Genomic DNA, 16,477 nt, shown 5'->3' on the forward strand with positions numbered 1-16,477 from the left:
TTTTTTTTTTTTTTGCCAGTCCTGGGGCTTAAACTGAGGGCCTGAGCACTGCCCCTGAGTTTTTTAGCATAAGGCTAGTGCTCTACCACTTTGAGCTACAGTGCCACTTCCAGTTTTCTGGTGGTTAATTGGAGATAGGAGTCCGAGTCTGGCTTCAAACCATGGTTTTCAGATCTTCATCTCATGAGTAGCTAGGATAACAGGTATGAGCTACCGGTTCATGAGTAGACTATATGAATTTTGTTTCTGTTCTCTTTTTAATGAATAAAGGTTCTCCAATATCAACTCCAAGTCCATCACCACTGCCTCGAACCCCAACCTCCACTCCAGTCCATGTGAAGCAAGGCACAACCAGCTCTGTTATAAGTAATCCTTACATTATCATGGATAAGCCTGGGCAGGTTATTGGGGCCTCTACTACTAGTACAGGTATGTATTTGGTCAGTATTTGTGTAGTCCAAATGATTTGATGTTTTATTAAAGTGAAATCCAAGCATAACTATGTAGCTATATAATAGAAGATTTGTGCAAGAGGAGAATGAAAACTATCTCTAAACAAGATTATATAGAGCGTAACATTGAGGACTGGGAGCATATCTAAAGTGGTTGTATAGTGCTTGCTAGCAAAGTACAGGGTTTAAGTTCAAAACCCACTACCACCACAAAACAAAAAACTTATAAAATTAATGCAAGTAGTGCTTCTTTGAGGGAAAAATTACTCTTTGTAAAAGTTACCATTTTTAGGAATTAAATCCCATAATTAATTTTCCTTTAAAGAAATTGTTGGGGGGTGGGAAGGTGGCTCAGTGGTAGAGTGCTTGCCTTGCATGCATGAGGCCCTGGGTTCGATTCCTCAGCACCACACAAGCAGAAAAAGCCAGAAGTGGCCCTGTGGCTCCAGTGGTAGAGCGCTAGCCTTGAGCTAAAGAGCTGAGGGACAGCGCACAGGCCCAGAGTTCAGGCGCCATGACTGGCAAAAAAAAAAAAAAAAGAAAGAAAAGAAAGAAAGAAAGAAATAGTTGGTTCTTGGGAGCTAGGAATGTAGCTTAGTGGTAGAATGCTTACCTAGCTAGTATGCATGAAGCCCTGGGTTCAATTCCTCAGGACCAAATAAACAAAAAAAAGCCAGAAGTGGTGTTGTGGCTCAAGTGGTAGAGTGCTAGCTTTGAGCAAAAGAAGCTCAGGGAAAGCCGGGTGCCAGTGGCTCACACCTATAATCCTAGCTACTCAGGAGGCTGAGATCTGAGGATCGCAGTTCAAAGCCAGCCAGGCAGGAAAGTCCATGAGACTCTTTATCTCCAATAAACCATCACCAGAAAATCAAGCGGCACTGTGGCTCGAGTGGTTGAGCATTAGCCTTGAGCTGAAGAACTGAGGCAATTTTAAACCCCACAACCAGTATAAAAAAAAGCTGAGGGACAATGCCTAGGCCCTGATTTCAAGCCCTGAGTATGAGACTAATGATAAAAAAAGAAGAAGAAATAGTTTGCTTTCTTTCATTTATAAGTGAAAGTCTTTTTGGGTCTACAAATAATGTGTTTACCAACTTCCAAATTATGCTTTTAATACAAGAATATTATGAGCCATGCACATTCCTCTCAAATCAAACAAAAATGCTTTTCTTTGAAATACATTTTGCATGGTCTGGGAATGTGTTCCAGTAGTAGAGTGTGTGCCTAGAATGCATGAAGCCCTGGCTTCGATTCCTCAGTACCACATACACAGAAAAAGCCAGAAAGGGCGCTGTGACTCAAGTGGTAGAGCACCAGCCTTGAGCAAAAGCGCTCTGGGATAGTGTCCAAGCTCAGGGATAGTGTTCAAGCCCCAGGACTGGCTAAAAATATATATATATACACAGTACACTCTCTCACTCTCTTTCTCCCCCTCTCCTCCTTCCTCCTCCCCGCCCCCACCCCCAGTGGTAGGAAAGTAGAAACCTATTGTTACAAAAAGAGACTCCTGTACTGGGAATGTGGCTTAGTGGTAGAATACTTGCCTAGCATTCATGAAGCCCTGGGTTCAATTCCTCAGTACTACATAAACAGAAAAAGTCAGAATTGGTGCTGTGGCTCAAGTGGTAAAATGTTAGCCTTGAAGACAGAGAGGCTCAGGGGTAGTGCCCAGGCCCTGAGTTTAAGCCCCAGGACTGGCAAAAAAAAAAAAAAAAAAAGCAAGGTGGGGGCAGGGAGAGGGAAGAGAATGTTAATAGGAAGACTAAGTTTCCTGTGTCACCTCCTCTGTCTTCGCAGCCTATACAACTCCTTACTGCTGTTGGGGGTTGTTTGCTTTAATATTTTTTTTTTCACAAATAATGGAATTTGCCCCATCATTTAACCTGTATTTAGACTCATAAATGTAATCTTCCCCTGATGAAGGGAAATAGTGAAAAAAGAAAAATAATAAAATTATTGTAAGATAATGAGGCTGGTTTCCCTTTCTTCCTTCTTCCTTTTTTGCTATGAGGGATTGAACCCAGGGAGGTCTTTATGTTTGCTAGGGTAGTTGCTCTGCTTGAGCTGTGTATGCCCTCCTCTCAAGAGACCTTTTTTTGGGGGGCGAGGGGGTCCGGTCATGGGGCCTGAACTCTGGGCCTGGGTGCTGTCCCTCAGCTCTTCACCTCAAGGCTAGCACTCTTCCACTTGAGCCACAGCGCCACTTCCGGCTTTTTTCTTTTTGCTTATGTGGTGCTGAGGAATCAAACCCAGGGCCTCAGGCATGCAAGGCAAGCGCTCTACCACTGAGCCACCTTCCCAGCCCCTCAAGAGACCTTTTTTAACTTTTTGGAATTGATACATACTAATAGATGTTTTCAGAATTGTTTTTTGTTTGCTTGTTTGATTTTAAAGCTAAGCACTTTAACATGGTTTATGTGGAACTCCTTTAAAAAACAACAACAGCTTTTTGGGTTTCCCTAGTAGCTTTTTGAATATGTTTAGGGATGTCAAATAGAGGTCATTGAAGTTTTGGAAAAACATAGAGACAAGTTTTGTTAGGTGGAATAGGTGATTAAATCTTGATTTACTCTTGATTTGCTATTACTACTGATAAAGTAAATCATATTAATCACATTCTAAAATATGGGCAGATAAACTGAAATGTGAAATGTTTCACATGGGCAATGTTAGATGATGTGTCTAACCTAATGGAACTAACTATACTATAGGAGTTAAATTCACTTGAATGTATGCATTTGGCCCAATACCATTATGTTACATTGTATCTTACTATATTAGGGAATAGAGTATATAATGTGTACCATATTTTTCTTCTTTTTGTCTTTACTAGCCTCTTATCCCTTTTTAGGCTGAGTATGTGAACAGTTTTGTAGAGATAAAGACGATGAAAGTGCTTTTTCTGTTTGTTTCAGGATTGGAAGTTTTCAACCCTTAAAAAACAAATAGTGGAGCAGGGTGCCAGTGGCTCACATCTGTAATCTTAGTTTCTCAGAAGGCTGAGATCTAAGATCATGGTTCAAAGCTACTTTGGGCAGGGAAGTCCATGAGATTTTATCTCCAATAAACTACTCAGAAAAAGCTAGAAGTAGTGTGAAGTCTCAAGTGGTAGGGCACCAGCTTTGAGCAAAAAGAAGCTGAGGGATAGCACCTAGTCCCTGAGTTCAAGCCCCAGGATCAGCACCCCAAAAAAAAAATAGTGGCAAAGAAAGCAGTATAGTAGAAAATACTATTCAAATTATATTTTATTCCAATATTCAACTATATTTTATAAATTTACTTAGCTTGTACTAAATTTTAAAATCTGCCTTGCTCATCAGGAAGTCCTACAAACAAGCTCTCTACGACTTCTCAGGTCCCTCAAGGAACAGCTTCTCCTATCCCCAAAATTCATGGAAATAGTTTTATAACATCTACTGTTAAGGTAAGACCCTTAACTGCATTTTTTGTGTTTTGTTAGTTTCTAAAAACAGTATGCAAAGCATTGGCGAGAGTGTGTGAGTTGATGATGCAGATTTCATAAAGTAAACTTTTTCATTAGGAAGTATCTTGAGAGGCATCTACTCCTGATTCTACCATTTCACTTTGCCTTTTCTATAGGTAGGCAATGCTTTTTAGTTCTTCTATCAGATGATCACCAGCATCAGGTTGGAAACTTAGAATAGTGAGAATGTGGCCTCATTTATTTATGTATTGGAGGTAACTGTTAGAAATATTTCTTTTTTTTTTTTTTTTTGGTCGGTCGTGGGGCCTGAACTCTGGGCCTGGGTGCTGTCCTTCAGCTCTTCAGCTCAAGGCTAGCACTCTACCACTTGAGCCACAGCACCACTTCTGGCTTTTTCTGCTTATGTGGTGCTGAGGAATCGAACCCAGAGCCTCATGCATGCAAGGCAAGCACTCTACCACTGAGCCACCTTACCAGCCCCTAGAAATATTTTTTTTTATAAAATGTTTATCTTATATCATGACTCATGTTTCCTGTATTTGTATACCCAAGTAAAAGTATATTTCCTTTTCCATGTTAGCCCTTTAGTTACTTGCATATTTATATTGTCAGTACTAGAGGCTGAACTCAGGGCTTCATGCCCAATTGGCTTCTTGCTGGCAGTCAACCACTTGAGCCATACCTCTAGCCCCACTTACTGCTGGTTAATTGGATGGAGATGGAGTCTAAAACTATTCTGCCCTTCGGTTAGCTTTGAACTGCAGTCCTCTAGGTCTCATCCTCCTTAGTAGCTAGAACTACTGGCATAAGCCACCATACCACCTTAATAATAATTCTTTTATGCTGGTTGTGGGGCTTCAAATCAGGGCTTGGGTGCTGTCCCTGAACTCAAGGTTTGTGTTCTACCACTTTGAGCCACAGCTCCACTTCTGGTTTTCTGGTGGTGAATTGGAGATAAGAGTCTCGCAGACTTTTCCTGCTTGGGCTGGCTTTGAGCCATAGTCTTTAAATCTTAGCCTCCTGAATAGCTAGGATTATAGGTGTAAGCTACCAGAACCTGCCATAATAATTCTTACCTATAAGCCCGCACCCAAAATAAAAAGAATAGTTCTTCAAAACTTGGAATTCTAGGGCTGGGAAGGTGGCTCAGTGGTAGAGTGCTTGCCTTGCATGCCTGAGGCCTTGGGTTCGATTCCCCAGCACCACATAAGCAAAAAGAAAAAAGCCAGAAGTGGCACTGTGGCTCAAGTGGTAGAGTGTTAACCTTGAGCTGTAGAGCTGAGGGGACAGCGCCCAGGCCCAGAGTTCAGGCCCCACGACCGGACCCCAAAAAAAACAACTTGGAATTCTAGTTGAGTGCTGATGTCACACACTTAAAAGCCTACCTACTCAGGAGGCTGAGGTAAGATTCAAAGCCAGCCCAGGCAGGAAAGTCTGTTAAACTCTTTATCTCCACTTAACCATCAAAAGGCTTGGAAGAAGAGTTATAGCTCAAGTAATAGAGCACTAACCTTTAGCAAAAAAAAGCTGAGGGATGTGATTTATGTAACTGTAACTCCTCTATACAACACTTTTTTAATAACAGTTTTTAAAAAAACAAACTCAAGGACAGTGCCCAGGCCTTGAGTTCAAGGTCCACCCACCAAAAAAAAAAGTTTGAGGGGACTCTAAATATAATTTGATTAACTCAGATCAGATTACTAAATGCTTGCCATTTGGCAAAGACATTTCCCTGCTGTTTGGTTCACTGTATATCTTTTTTGTTGTGAGTGCCATCAATTGAAGCCTTTGAGATTATAAACTCCTCTCTGAGGAACCCCGAGAATGGATATATCTTTTCTCTTGTACAACTAATACTAATCATAGCATTTCTTATTTAGATGCTAGATGGTTTTGAACTTCATTAGTTTCCTGGTCCAAAGTGTGGTTTTCCTATACAAATACAGTAAATGAATACTGTTACATGACTATGAATTGTAGCAGTTTCCTTGGAGATTTTACTTTTGCAGTGTTGTTTTTTAAATTCTTGATGATCTTTTAATTCCATGCTCAAGAAATGTTCTTGACTTTGTTTCTTGCTCCCAAATTTAATTATGACAAATTGCCTCTGAAATTTACATTTTGTCTTTACGATCTAGAGGCATACCAACTATAGTGGTTGTTTAAATTTTATTTTTTAATTTAAATAGTTGTATAAAGGGGTCACTTTCTGTGTATATTGCATCTTGGTCAATGTCACTCCTTTCATCGTTTTCCCTATAGTGGATCTGAATTGGCCTTGTTGTCTTTGCATATGCTAATTTATTTTTATAACAGGTTTGTTTTAATTATGTGACTAAACTATCTGAAATCACCCATTTTAACCAGATTGACTGTACAATTGTTTTTACTTACATAGCAGGAAGATTCTTTGTTTGCATCCATGCCACCTCTTTGCCCAATTGGGAGTCACCCTAAGGTTCAGAGCCCCAAACCTATAACTGGAGGACTTGGAGCTTTTACAAAAGTGAGTATATATTTCATTGTCCCACAAGTTCATGTGGTCCTGTTAATAATTCTTCCTCCTTTTCCTTCTCCTTCTCTTTTTCTTCTTTTCTTCACTGGGGCTTGAACTTAGGACTTCGAGCTCTTGGCTTTTTTGCTCAAGGCTGATATTCTACCACATGAGTCATACCTGTACTTCCAGTTTTTGGGTGCTTAAATAGAGCTAAGAGTCTCACAGACATTTCTGCTTGGGGTGGCTTTGAACCTTGATCTCCGACCTTAGCCTCATGAGTAGTTAAAACTACAGGTGTGAACCTCTCATGCCAGGCCATAGTACTTCCTGTGGTGTGTTGAGTTGCTTAAAATGACCTCTGCAACATATACTGTAGTATGTCTCAACTCTTAGATCATTCACTAAACTGAGACATGCACTTTTTTGGAGATCACAACTATGTCTTTTTTCTTTCTGTTTCCATTTGCCATCAATCTCTCAAGTGACAGAAGCACAAGATCCAGCCCAGATCTTATATTTAGTCTCTTCTTTCGCAATTTTGCTATATTCCTGTGAAGTCATTCTTTGTACACCAATTTTATTCATTAATTCTTATAAATAGGTTCCGATTCTAGTAGTAATTTTCTCTCTAATGTAGAATACTTACTCAGTGTTATTGTTATATTTATTGCAAGGTGATCATCAAACAGGAACCTGGGGAAGCTTCCCATGTGCCCACAACAGGAGCTGTCAGCCAGTCACCACTTCCTCAGTATGTGACTGTGAAAGGAGGTCACATGATAGCTGTGTCCCCTCAAAAACAGGTTATAAGTGCTGGAGAAGGAACTACCCAGTCACCGAAGATTCAGCCATCCAAGGTTTGTGTTGGGTAGGGATATAGGAAGGTCAATGTATAAATGCTTGTTGTTTGTCTAAATAGCCAACAAGTGCTAAAAAGATTGAGGATGTGAGGGTTGCTGAGTCCATCCAGATCTGTGGATAACAACCCATTTGGAAAAGCCAGTCAAGTAATGTTAAAACTCTATGGCCCTTAGCATCCCAACAAGAGGGGATGTCTAGGAAGACTCTAAAGAAGCAAATGGATGCGCTGTCTTCTCTCTGTTAATGAATGACCAACTTCAAGAACATGTCTTTCTATCAGATTCAAATCTAAGATGGGGGTACTATTTCACTTTTTTTCTGACAGTGAAGTGTTATACTTTATACCAAGCTGTGTTTGGTGAATAATTAATTCCTAGCTCTTTGGAGGGTTTATTTTCCTTATTGTTTGGAGCTACTGGAAGAATTAATGTATTGGGAGATCTATAATGTACATAGATCCAGTTAGCAATTATTTTAGTGTTTATGTGTTCCAGGTTCATATTTATACATAACCTTTAATTTTCCCACCACCCTGGAAGGTGGCATTTTCACTCCCATTTTATGAACAAGAAAACGGTGGCTCGGAGAGGTAGCGTCCTTGAGCTAATAAATAACAGGGTCCTTAACCCAGGTCTGCCAACTCAAGACTTCTAATTCTAGAACTGGTGTGATTTTATGATCAATTGTCTCTAACTTAAGCATGTTTTTAGACCATCCAGAGTAAAATTAACTCAGCATTTGAAATTATTAGGAAGGCTTTGTGTTCTTTTTTTGAACTTAGAAGCTAGCCTGTGTAGGGAGAGCGATTTTTTTTTTTAGAGGAATACTCTAAAACTAGAAAATACTTTAGAAAATTTGTGTTTGTTTAAATAGAAAGATAAGGATTGATATAAAAAGTCTTAACATTTACAGCTGGCTCTAAAATCTGCAAAATTGTGGGTCAGGCCCATCTGCTGATATAAAAAGTACTAAAGGCAGATGTGGTGGTGCATGTCTAATTCTAGCACTTGGGAGGGTGAGGCAGGAGAATTGTGAGTTGGAGCCCTAATGGGTTATGGTGTGAGTCCATAAACAACAATAAAATAAAATAATAAAAGTATTGATAACTAGGGTCTGAATCTTCTCTAGGGCCATAAGAATCTGGATATTTAATTAGCTTTCCTCATTTTCATAGGCAAATTTAGAAACCATGGAGCTACAGCATCAAATTGAACTTAGGGTTTCTATAGCCAAAAATTAGAAATTCTCATTTGTATCCCAATGCTAGCATGTGTTGTTTAGTATTCTGTTCCAGTCCTTTAGTAAATCCGTTGTTATCATGTGAACTTCTATTCATACTGTCTTAATCTATTTTGCTTCATCTAGAGATATGTGGTGTTACTGATTCAGGCTTTGAATCAGTCTGGCATTGCTATTAATGCTAAGAAGATCTGGGATAGGTTACTTCCCATTTTTTTGCCACTGCATTTTACCAGTCCATTCATCAGTAATCCTGATTGTCTAATCCAATTGATATTTACTTATTTTGGTAATACAGGACTAAGATAAAATAGTTGGATTCATGTTAGTTGGATTTATGCCCAGAAATAGCCTTCAGAGTACCCAAAAAGAAGAGCCAAGCAGAGCAATAATTGCAAAGCAGCAGCAGAGCATGAGAAAAGTCACTGTTTATCCAGGGCACTTAGTACATGCTTCAGGCTTGAGATAGGTAGCTGTCTACAAATACAGGCTGTCTCTGGCTATTGCAGAACTGCATTCCTAGAAACCACCCAAAAACAGAAGGGTGGAAAAAGTGGTAGTTTTCCTTCCATTCAATCTTGGCCCAACAGAAGCATAGCTTTTAAAGAAAATTAAAGTAGAATTGAGGAGTTACCTTTAACATAAAAAAAGGGAAGTCATAAAATGACTCAGTCATAAATTTGTTGCAAGTCTTACTAGCTACTCATTACTTCTGACTTGGGCAGGTGATTACTTAATCTCTCTATGCCCTAGTCAGTTTGTCTGCCCCCACCCCTTCTCTCTCTCTCTCTTTTTTATCTGGTGAAAGGGAATATAACCAGGCGCTGGTGGCTCACACCTGTATTCCTGGCTTCTCAGGAGGCTGAGATCTGAGGATCGTGGTTTGAAGCCAGCTCGGGCAGAAAACTCCATGAGACTTTTATCTACAGTAAACTACTCACAAAAAGTTGGAAGTAGCTTGATGCTCAATTGTTAGGGCATTAGCCTAGGCCACCAAGAGGCTCAGGGACAATGTCCAGGCCCTGAGTTCAAGCCCCAGGACTGGCAAAAAAAAAGAAAAAGAAAAGAAGAAGAAGAAGAAAAAGAAGAAAGGGAATAGTATGACTTGTCTTTCAGGAATCTTGGAGATGGCAAGATCATGGTCTATGAAGAACCTAGTAGAGGGCCCATGCTCTTAAGTAAATAGAAACTAATGTGAGTAATCATGTATATACACATGTGCCACTACCACAAATAGTATTGAACACAAGTAGCTATAGTTTTTAATGTCTCAAGGGAAAATTGCACACACAGAATTTTTCACCTTAACGCTGCTAAACTTTGATTTGCCAAAGTATTCATACAACCCAAGGAAGGCAGAAATAGAAACACTAGATCAAGGTATACATCACGTTTTTTTTCCAGTTCTAAGGCTTGAACTCAGGACGTAGGCACTGTCTCTGAGCCTTTTTGTGCTCAGTAGTGCTTTTATCACTTGAACTACAGCACCACTTCTGGCTTTTGTTGTGATTATTGGAGATTAGTCTTACTGACTCTCCTGACCCAGGCTGGCTAGGATTACAGGTGTGAAACATTTATAACCAATACAGAACAAAGTATCTGCTCTGTAGGGCTGCAAATGTGGCTTAGTGGTAGAGTGCTTGCCTAGCAGGCATGAAGCCCTCAGTTCAGTTCCTCAGGTACCATGTAAAAAGGAAAAGCCAGAAATGGCACTGTGGCTCAAGTGGTAGAGTGCTAGCCTTGAGCGAAAGAAGCTCTGCGACAGTGCCCAGGTCCTGAGTACAAGCCTGGGAGAGGCATAAAGAAACCAGAAGAGTATCTGCTTTGTAGAACTAGGGGAAATTGACAAGAACCAGAGAAGAATGTAGAAGAAGAATTGGTCCGTGAGTTCAGGTTCTAGGCTAAATGGATTCAAAACAAAACAAATTTGCCAGGCACTAGTGGCTCACGCCTGTAATACTAGTTACTCAGGAGGCTGAGGTCTGAGGATCACTGTTTAAAGCAGGAAAGTCAGTAAGACTGTAATCTCCAATAATCACAGAAAAAAGACTTTTATCTCTAATTAACCACCAGAAAACTGGAAGTGGCGCTGTGGCTTAAGTGGTTGAGTACTAGCACCCAGGCCCAGAGTTCAAGCCCCACTACTGACCAAAAAAAAAAGACACAAAAACAAAAGAACCCACTAATATGGGGTTACATTGTCCTATTTCTCTTTGTGGTATCCAGATTCAGTTGTGAATTATTTTTCCTGATAGAACTCAGAATTTCTCATTTTCAGTGTTCTAAAATGGGAGGAAGCATTCATCTTGAAGTGGTTTACTAGTTCTGCTAGTAAAGGTTGCCCTCCTGTGCTCAACTAAGAAACCCATATTTTATTAAGCTCTTGAGTTGACTATACTGGAAACTTTGACCCAAAAAGGGAAAGCACGTCAGATGGCATTGGTAGGTCCAGCACATTGTTTTTCTTTTAAGATCTTTGACATTTGGTTAGTTTGGGGAAATGAAAATATGTGTAATTTAGCTTATGAAATAGATTGATATAATTAGTAGATGTAAAGATTCCTATCTTAAAAAGATCAAATGCTATGACAGAAATCCAAACAGAATCTTCAAGTCTGTTTCTGTCTCATAGAAAAAACTAGTAATGGTTCTGTTTTGGTAGTTCTGTACATAGTCATCAAGAATCTATATTTCTGTACTTTTGTGCAGCCATTCTCAAATTCCGTTTTCAGTTTGTGGATTGAGGTAAGGACTTCATCTCACGCTCCCATATTCAGAGTTTTGGCTAGCAAAAAAAAATAAAGGGTAAGGTGAAACTGAGGGCAGTTAGAACGCTAGGTTGTTCTTATTGCTTCTGCTCACATCTCTGTAGCCACCTAGAAGTACAAGAGGGTTGGGACATACAGTCATTATCCTACATGGATGGCTCCCATTAAAAATTGGAATTCTTTTCTCTGTTCCAGAGACAGAAGGAAGCCAGGCATAGCAGCACACAACTGTAATACTGAGGCAGAAGGGTTGTGAGTTTGAGGCCAGCCTTTGCTACATAGCCAAACTTCATTTTAAATTAACATAAAAACAGAGTAAGAGAGAAAGGAGGAGAGAATAAATGCTGGGATTCAACTAATAGTTTCTGCTCCTCAACTCCCCTCTTTTTTTTTTTTTTAAACTTTAAGGAACTTAATAGGAAAAAAAAATGTTCATGTATAAAAAAGTTCCAGTTTGGTTAGAATGGTTTTTGTTTTTTTTTTCCAAATATACAGGAATGACAGGAATAACCTTACCCAGCTGTGTGCCATAGCAAACTTCCCAGTTCTTTGGAGAATAAGGCTAAGACAGAAAAAAAAAAACAAAACCATGTAGAGCCGGGTGCTGGTGGCTCACACCAGATTACAGGAGGCTGGGTTCTGAGGACCGCGGTTCAAAGCCAGCCCGCGCAGGAAAAGTCATGAAACTTTTATCTCCAGTTAACCCAGAAAACCAGAAGTGGCACTGTGGCTCAAGTGGTAGAGCTCTCGTCTTGAGCTGCAGAGCTGAGGGACAGCGCCCAGGCCGAGTTCAAGCCCCACGACCAGGCAAAAAAAAAAAAAGATATTGCTGTTATTTTGGGGCTGGGAAAGTGGCTCAGTGGTAAAGCACTTGCCTTGCATGCTTGAGGCCCTCAGCACCACATAAGCAAAAAAATAAGCTGGAAGTGGCACTGTGGCTCAAGTGGTAGAGCGCTAGCCTTGAGCTGAAGAGCTGAGGGACAGCGCCTAGGTTTAGAATTCAGGCCCACAACCAGACCCAAAACAAAACAAAACAAAAAGTTCAGGGGGAAGAAACTACACATGATCCTAGATCTTGGAAGGTGGAGTGAGTTTGATACTAGCCTGGGCCATATAGTGAGTTCCAGGTCACCTGGATACATAGTAAAATCTTGTCTTTTTAGTCTTAAATATTTACTTGGTCAGTATCAGGGTATTTTTTTCAGGTTTCATTTTCTTGTTATTTTGTTTTTGTTTGGGTACTAGGGCTTGAACTCAGGACCGTTAGCTAAGCTTTCTGCTCTTAGGTAGTATTTACCATTCTAGCCACCCTGTTTCCAGCTTGTTGCTTGTTAATTGGAGGTAAGAGTCTTTCCTATTTGCCCCAGCTGGCTTCAAACCCAGATCCTTAGATCTCAGCATCCTGAGTAGTGAAGATTACCAGCATGAGCCTGTATCACAAAGCAAGTTTCATTGTTGGTTTTGTTTTGTTTTGTTTTCCTGTCGTGGGGCTTAAACTCAGGGCCTGGGCACTGTCTCTGAGCTTTTGCTCAAAGCTAGTGCTCTACCACTAGAGCCACAGCACCACTTCAAGCTTTTTTCTGTTTATGGGGTACTGAGGAATCAAACCCAGGGCTTCACGCATGCTAGACAAGCACTACCACTGAGCCACATTCCCAGCCTGTTTCCTTGTTGTTGAAAGTAATGAAATTACAAACAAAATGAGGCTTTATCTCATCAATTGTGATTCATTTTTCCCTCAAGTTGAAATCTTTTCTGAGTTCTCTTCTCATTTATATTGGTGAAAGATTTGAGGGCTAGCTGGAGAACTGATTTATTATATATATATTTGTAGTATTGGAATTTGAATTCAGGGCCTTGTACTTAATAGTGGAAGGTGCTCTGCCTCTTGAATTATGTTCACAGCCCTTTTTGCTTTCATTACTTTGCAGGTGTATCTCACATTTATGCTTAGGCTGCCCTGTACTGTCTTTCTTCTATTTATGATTTTCTGTAATTAACAATGACAAGTGTGTGCCACCGCAACCAACTATATTGTTTAAGATAGAGTATGTATAACTTTATGCCCACATTGGCCTCAAACTGTGATCCTCCCAAGTAACTAGGATTATAGGCATGAGTCACACTGTATCCAGCTAAATCTCCCCAATTTTCTATTAAAAAACAAAAGCCCAAAACTCATTACTCAAAGTTCTGAAAACTATCTTGAGTTCAAGCCAACAGTACTTAAGATTTTAATATTATAATATCCAAAATGTAAACAATATTATTGTCTCACATCTGTCCAGGCAGCCTTGCTCAGGGACTGAATTAGGCTCTTATCTGTTCTCTCCAGGCCTTTTCCTTGTTCTTTGCTAGAACACAGTAGCTGCTTTGTTTCAGAACTCTCAAAGGCACTGTGCAAAGCAACACTGCCAGACTTTTTCTCTGTGTTTTGAACAGGTTGTTGGGGTGCCTGTTGGGTCTGCCTTACCATCAACAGTAAAGCAGGCTGTGGCCATCAGTGGTAGCCAAATCCTTGTAGCCAAGACCAGCTCTTCTGTTGCCAAAGCAGTTGGTCCAAAGCAAGTAGTGACCCAAGGAGTTGCCAAAGCCATTGTGAGTGGAGGTGGAGGAACCATTGTTGCTCAGCCAGTGCAGACCATAACCAAGGCTCAAATCACTGCCACTGGACCTCAGAAGAGTGGATCCCAGGGCTCAGGTAACTGATCCTAATTGGGGACCATGTTAACAGCATCTCTGCCAGAATTTGCTTTGCTGATTTTACTTGGTATTAGATTAGGGCAGTCTAATCAGCTATTGCTATCAGAAGTATACAGAAACATTCTATTCAATAGAAATGTATAATGAAACTACTTATAAGTAGTTTGTATTTATATGTGTGTAAGTATATTAAAAATTGAAAATATTTCCTGACACTTCTTTCAGGTCGAAAGAATAATTCTCATCTGTTCTCATCCCCAGTTGGGTTGTATTTCAGGTTTAAATCCTGGTATGAGCATTTGCTACAACCATTTTGAGATGTTTGAGTTTTCTACCAAATAGAACTTTGAACCATTTGAATATATTTTAGTCGTGTGTGTGTGTGTGTGCGTGCGTGCGTGCGTGCGTGCGTGCGTGCGTGCGTGCGTGCGTGCGTGCGTGTGTGTGTGTGTGTCCCCGTCTGGTCGTGGGGCCTGAACTCGGGGCCTGGGCACTATCCCTCAGCTCTTCAGCTCAAGGCTAGCACTGTGCCACTTGAGCCACAGCACCACTTCCTGCTTTTTTCTTTTTGCTTATGTGGTGCTGAGGAATCAAACCCAGGGCCTCATGCGTGCAAGGCAAGCGCTCTACCACTGAGCCACCTTCCCGGCCCTATTTTAGTCCTTAATGTATTGTTTCTTTGATAGCATGAAAGAAATACCTCAAGACATTGTTTGTTTTTGAAGGTCTAAATGAGGCCAAATAACTGTTACAGTGAGTTAGAGGGGATAGAAAGCAGTAAAAAGCCGGGCGCTAGTGGCCCATGCCTGTAATACTAGCTACTTGGGAGGCTGAGATTTGAGTATCATGATTCAAAGCCAGCCGGGGCAGGAAAGTCTATGAGACTTATCTCCAATAAACCACCAGAAAACCAGAAGTGGTGCTTTGGCTCAAGTGGTAGAATGCTAGCCTTGAGCTGAACAATTCAGGGACATTGCCTAGGCCTAGAGTTCAAGCCCCAAGACTGACAAAAAGAAAGAAAGGAAGCAAGCAAGCAATAAATATCCAAAACAGAAGTGATCAATGCTGGTGGTGGTCCAGTCCATGTATGGTATTAAAAATAAGTACTTGAGGAAGTAGAGCTGTGGCTCAAAAGTAGTAGAGCACTAGCGTTGATTGAAAGAACTCAGGACATCACCCAAGCTCTGAGTTTGAGCCCAACCAACAAAAAAGCTGTAAGTGCATGAGAGCTGTGCATGGTAGCTCATATTTGTAACCTCAGCACTTGGAAAGCTGAAGCCTTAGAATTGGGAGTTCCAGGTTAATCTAGATTACATTAATAAGATTGTGTCTCCAAACACAAGGAACTGGAGCATGGTAGCTCATGGTAGCTATAGCTATATAGCTCATGACTATAAAGCTACCCAGAAGGTTGAGATCTGAGGATCATGGTTTAAAACAAGCCTGGGTGGTAAAGTGTATGAGACTCTTGCCCAGCAAAAGCTGTAAAGTAGAGGTGTGGCTGAAGCGCTAGAATGCCAGTCCTGAGCTAAAAAGTCAAGCCAGAGTACAAGGCTGCAGTACTAACAGACACACACAACTAAAAACATCCATGAGATAGTTTGGAAGAAATGTTCTCTGGAGTTTTTAAGGAAATCAAATAGCTGAGAAGCCAGAGAATAAAATAAGTCATGTACAATGTTGACACTGACATTGACAAATTCTTAGTATAAGAGCAAAACCTAATCAGGATTTGGTATTTAGTTAATGAAAGAGAATTGTGATTTCATTTATTTATATATATATATATATATATATATATATATATATATATATATATATGCATGCCATTTCTTCACTGACAGCATGTCTGAGTTCTTAAAAGTAAGGGATGCCAGAAATGTTGTTTTAAATCAGTAAATTCAGTAAATTCTTTGTGCCTTTCTGGGGCTTGACCTCAGGGCCTGTGCAATGTCCCTGAGCTTTTGTCCTTAAGGCTAGCACTCTACCACTTAAAATACAGCTCCACTTTCAGCTTTTTTGGTGTTTAGAGATGAGAGTTCCATAAACTTTCCTGTCTGGGCCAGCTTCAAACCATGATCCTTAGATCTTAGCCTCTTGAGTAGCTAGGATTACCAGCATGAGCTACCAGTGCCAGGCCACTAAATTCCATTCTTACTAGATATTGACTAACAGAACTTTAAACAAATGGGGGTAATGTGTATTTATCCATAGATGTCATCATGTCAGTGCTTATGTAAGTAACAAAAATCTGATGTTACAACTTAAGTGGTAGTATGTACTTAGTGTGCCATGCCCTGGGCTCAGCACCTAGCAATGGTAATAACACCTATGTAAACTAGAATTGTTCTGGGCAAAACCAAGACAATGATCAGCCTACTTATATGCAAGATAAATTAATTTGTAGAAAATCCTTCTGGTGTGGAAGTTATTTTTTAGTTAACAAGATATTTAAGAAAGAAATATAATCCTTAAAAAGCACCTAGGAACAACTTAAGTATACTTTTTATGT

General features: G+C 40.3%; 1 protein-coding gene across 3 annotated transcripts in view; it reads left to right on the forward strand.

The window, feature by feature from the left end:
* The window catches only part of Yeats2 (YEATS domain containing 2), a 98,747-nt gene that overhangs the window by 44,285 nt on the left and 37,985 nt on the right, over positions 1-16,477 (forward strand). For 2 of the 3 annotated variants that reach the window (XM_070029681.1, XM_070029682.1), the window contains exons 12-16: positions 271-429; positions 3,773-3,876; positions 6,296-6,403; positions 7,069-7,251; positions 13,705-13,963. In XM_070029681.1, the coding sequence (XP_069885782.1) occupies positions 271-429; positions 3,773-3,876; positions 6,296-6,403; positions 7,069-7,251; positions 13,705-13,963 (813 nt within the window). The remainder of the gene's footprint in view (positions 1-270; positions 430-3,772; positions 3,877-6,295; positions 6,404-7,068; positions 7,252-13,704; positions 13,964-16,477) is intronic. The other variant, XM_070029683.1, reaches the window with a different exon arrangement.

This window comes from Dipodomys merriami, unplaced genomic scaffold, assembly GCF_024711535.1.
Source record: "Dipodomys merriami isolate MVZ:Mamm:240054 unplaced genomic scaffold, mDipMer1.0.p SCAF_2, whole genome shotgun sequence".
Taxonomy (NCBI): domain Eukaryota; kingdom Metazoa; phylum Chordata; class Mammalia; order Rodentia; family Heteromyidae; genus Dipodomys; species Dipodomys merriami.